Source organism: Lactuca sativa, chromosome 7 (genome assembly GCF_002870075.4).
Source record: "Lactuca sativa cultivar Salinas chromosome 7, Lsat_Salinas_v11, whole genome shotgun sequence".
Classification (NCBI taxonomy): domain Eukaryota; kingdom Viridiplantae; phylum Streptophyta; class Magnoliopsida; order Asterales; family Asteraceae; genus Lactuca; species Lactuca sativa.
The window spans coordinates 176348560-176352970 of NC_056629.2; the positions used below are offsets into that span (position 1 = coordinate 176348560).

The 4411-nt window shown below is 33.8% G+C and overlaps 1 protein-coding gene across 1 annotated transcript; it reads left to right on the forward strand.

Annotated features, from left to right (window-relative positions):
* Window positions 1–752: 752 nt before the first annotated feature.
* Window positions 753–1759, forward strand: LOC111900529 (uncharacterized). The gene is made up of 3 exons (XM_023896411.1): window positions 753–893; window positions 936–1038; window positions 1140–1759. The coding sequence occupies exons 1-3, from the start codon at window positions 753–755 to the stop codon at window positions 1757–1759; spliced, it is 864 nt and encodes a 287-aa protein (XP_023752179.1).
* The last annotated feature ends 2652 nt before the right edge of the window (window positions 1760–4411 follow it).

Genomic DNA, 4411 nt, shown 5'->3' on the forward strand with positions numbered 1-4411 from the left:
GATGTTTACCTTGCTTGTTATGTAGTAATAACAAGAACACCTTGAAGATCTTTGACTCTTGAAAGCAAGTGCCTCAAACGTGACACCTCTAATGGCTTACGAACACTCTTTGCAAAAGGATGAGAGGAGAGAGGAGGGAATGCACCAGAATTTTGGCTAGGGTTCTTGTGTATGCTTGTAGGCCGAAAATACTAATGGCGGGGCTACATATATATTAGTTGGTTGCTTAGTCCCAAAGCTAGGGTTTGCTGGAGGAAACCCGAATTCCCAACTTAAGGCCTAAGCAGCTCATAGACCCTGATTAAGGTTCCTTGGACAAAAAATTATAGGGCCACCCTATAATTTTCGTCCACTCCTTTCCATGGAGTCCCTTAGCCTAGTTTCACAACTATCAATGATTTGTGAAACAGCCCCTGCATTATTAATAAGTTCCTTTAATCCCAAAATTAATTCCTAATTAATTTTTGATTAAATACTAATTAATAATATGATTTCTAATTAACATATTATTCTTATAATATATTAATAAATCATTTTAAGCATCAATTTATTGTTCCAAATAATGAATTCAACTCTCTCTCCAATAGTCATCTTGTCAAGTTGCATGAGTGAAGGCAACCCAAAAGGACTTATGCTTTTACTAATTCAAGTATATACCAATTATAGTTATGGCTTAGACACCTAATCCAACAGCATTTACAACCAATGGTAGTAAAATACGGAACAAAGTTAAACAAAAACATTGTTCATTTATGAAACACATCGGAGATATACCAAACTCTCAGCACTACAATGTTGTGCGATTTTGTGATACTTTGATGAATCAATCAGTACATATTGATAAAGAGATGCAAAAAAAGTTTGCTAATCGAATTGAAAAGAATAGGCTAAGGGTGAAAATATCAATAGATGTTGTTCATTTTCTTTCATTTTAGGGGATTTATTTTAGGGGGCATGATGAGAAAATTGATTCAAAAAATTGTGCTAACTTCATTGATTTAATCAAGTACACAACTTCTTACAATGAAGAGGTTGCAGGTGTTGTTTTAGAAAATGAACCTGCCAACGCGAAATACACTTCACCTGAGGTTCAAAAAGAAATTTTACATTATTTGCTGAGAAAGTGAGAAAAAATATAGTTGAAGATAATTATGATTCTAAATATTGCATAATCGTGGATGAGGCAAGTGATGAAAGTAAGAAAGAACAAATGTCCATTGTTCTTAGATATGTTGACAAGAAAGTTACATACAAGAACGATTTTTTGATCTTGTCCGTGTCAAAGATACATCATCTTCCACTTTGTATTCTTCTATACATGAAACTCTTACTTCTTACGAGCTTGTTATTGAGAATCGTCATGGACAGGGGTATGATGGAGCTAACAACATGCGTGGTGAATGATAGGGATTACAAGCATTATTCCTTAAGTATTATCCATGTGCTTATTATATACATTGTATGGCTCATCGGTTTGGTTGCAACAGCTGGAGAAGTAAGCTTTGTACATGAACATTTTCCAAAATTATCTTTCATTGTGAATGTTGTAGATGCTTCTTGTAAACGCCAATATGAGATACAAGCTGCTCAAGCTGCTGTATCTGGTGAAATTAATACTGGTAAAGGTGCTAATCAAATTGGTACTTTAAAATGTGTGGGAGACACTCATTGGAGCTCGCATTTTACTTTTATTAGCAGTCTTCTTCGGATGTTTAATCCAACTTGTACGGTTTTGGAAAACATAAAAAATAGGCTCTAATTATAAAACAAAAGGTGATGCTAGTATCACGTTGAAAAGAATGACATCTTTTGAATTTGTTTTCATTTTACATATGATGAAACAAATTTTGGGAATTACTGATACTCTTTGTCAAGCTTTACAAAAAATATCTCAATAAATTATAAATGCAATCACAATGGTCTCCCATACAAAGAAACTAATTGAAGCCCTTAGAGATAATGAATGGGAAACTTTTCTTGATGATGTCGTTCAGTTTTGTAAGAAGAGTGATATTGATATTCCTGAATTCAAAGATCCTTATTGTGAAGGGAAAAGCAACAAGAAGGGAGGTCATATTACTATTGAGCATTACTATCATTTTGATATATTTAATGAAACTATTGATTTTATGTTACAGGAAATTGGTACAGGGTTCAATGAAAGAGTTGTAGAGCTTTTAGAACTTAGTCTTGCTTTGATTCCAAAGGAGGGATATAAACGCTTCAATTCTGATTCTATTTGCAAACTTGCAAAAAGAATATTATTATCTTGATTTCACAGAACAGGAAATAGATGTTCTAAAATTTCAATTGAAGCACTTTGAAGCTTATGTAAAGGACCATCCATTTTTAGGAAAGTTGTCATCTATTGTTGAAATATGTCAAGGCTTGGTAGAGACAGGAAAAGCAAGTTATTACTATCTTGTTGACAGATTTATTCGACTTGTGTTGACCCTTTCGGTGTCTACTACAACTACTGAGCGTGCATTTTCCGCCATGAAAATCATGAATAATAGAATAATTAACAAGATTGATGATGATTTTATTGTTGATAGTCTATTTCTTTAGATCGAGAAAGATATCACTAAGATTTTTAGTTTAGACTCTATTTTAAATGATTTTAATGATGTAAAAGAGTGGCGTATGCAACTGAAATGAACAATTAATTTAATAATCCATACATTGTTACATTTTATTATTGTTTGAATTATTTTGCTACTAGTTTATATTTTGTAAATTATTTGGCATATCCTAAAAGAAAATATTGGCTATGCCACTGTTCAAGACTCAAATTAAGTAGATTAAATAAAGGAGGAATTAGTTTATTAATCATTATGGCTTAATAATTAATTAGAAACTAACTGGTAAACAATTTGGGAATTAATTAACAGTTTAATTAACAGAAGGGTTGGATATCAGTCAACCAATAATTGATTAATCATGAATGTTTCAAAACCTTAGAAACAAGGGTAGTCGATGAAAATTCCCTGAGGATAAGGGAAATTTCATTCATAGGGTTATCCCATCCCACATGCGCTTAATGATAAAACCCTGGAAGGTATCCAAGGCGATAAATAGGGCCTTAGGGATTCATTCTTCCTTGGTCATTCTTTGGCTTGATTTTTTCATCGCTTCTTTCTCCCTCCTTGCAGAAGAACTCTCCTTATAGTTCATCCCCTCCTAGTTATTTTGATTCTACTCTTTTGAGTTCAATGGGTGTGAACCAAGAGAGGGATTCTGGTTTGGGTCCTGATCATCCAAATAAGGTGGCATGCACAAGAGCTTAAGCGTGAAGGGATTTGGCTACAAAAGAGGTATACATTCTTCCTTTGTGTTTTCATTTTCTAGGGTAGATGTAATTAGTATGAAACCATAGATCCATAGGTTTCGTATACTTAGGTATATCGTAGTTTTGATTTTTCAGCTACCTAGTTTAGAGTGTATTTGATGCATAGAAAACCTAACATGAAATGAAACCTCCACCAAGAAAAAACACCCAATCACTTGTAAAAGAGTGGCCCTCAACATTAGTAATCAAACTAGCATCTGAATATCCTTCAATACCTAAAGGAATCCCTACACAAGTCAAACCAAAGCCTATGGTTTTCTTAAGATACTTCAGCACCCATCTTATTACTTGCCAATGGTGAGTACTAGGATTGCTAGTAAACCTACTTAGTTTTCCTACATCAAATGCAATATCTGGCCTTCTGTTAGTCACAACATACATCAAACACCCAATAACTTTTGAATACTCAAGTTGTGAAACTGCTTCACCAATATTTGGTATAAGTTTCATACTTGGATCAAAAGGTGCACTCACAGGAGAAAAATTAGAACAATTATACTTCTTAAGCACTTTCCCAATGTAATGAGACTGTGAAATTGAGATCCCTAGATGTTCATGTTTGATTGTTATTCCAAGAACTACTTCTGCCTCCCCCATATCCTTCATGGAGAACTAAGATGATAAAAACTCCTTGGTCATGTCAACTTGCCTTTGATCAGCACCAAAGATTAACATATCATCTATATACAAGCATAAGATCACTCCTTTGGCAGACTCATCAAACTTGATATATATATATATATATATATATATATATATATATATATATATATATATATATATATATATATACTAGTCTGAGTGATTCAACTTGAAACCATAAGACAAGACAAAATCATCAAATTTTTGATGCCACTGTTTTAGTGCTTGTTTTAGAACATACAATGATTTAACCAACTTACATATCTTATGCTCATTTCTAGTCATAATAAAATCCTCAGGATGTTTCATATACACCTCTTCCTCTAAATCACCAAACCCGTCAGGGGCTCTGCCCCTTGAACCCCGCTAAGGGAGCTGCCCATAGACCCCACCAGGGGCGCAACCCTTGGAACCCTACAC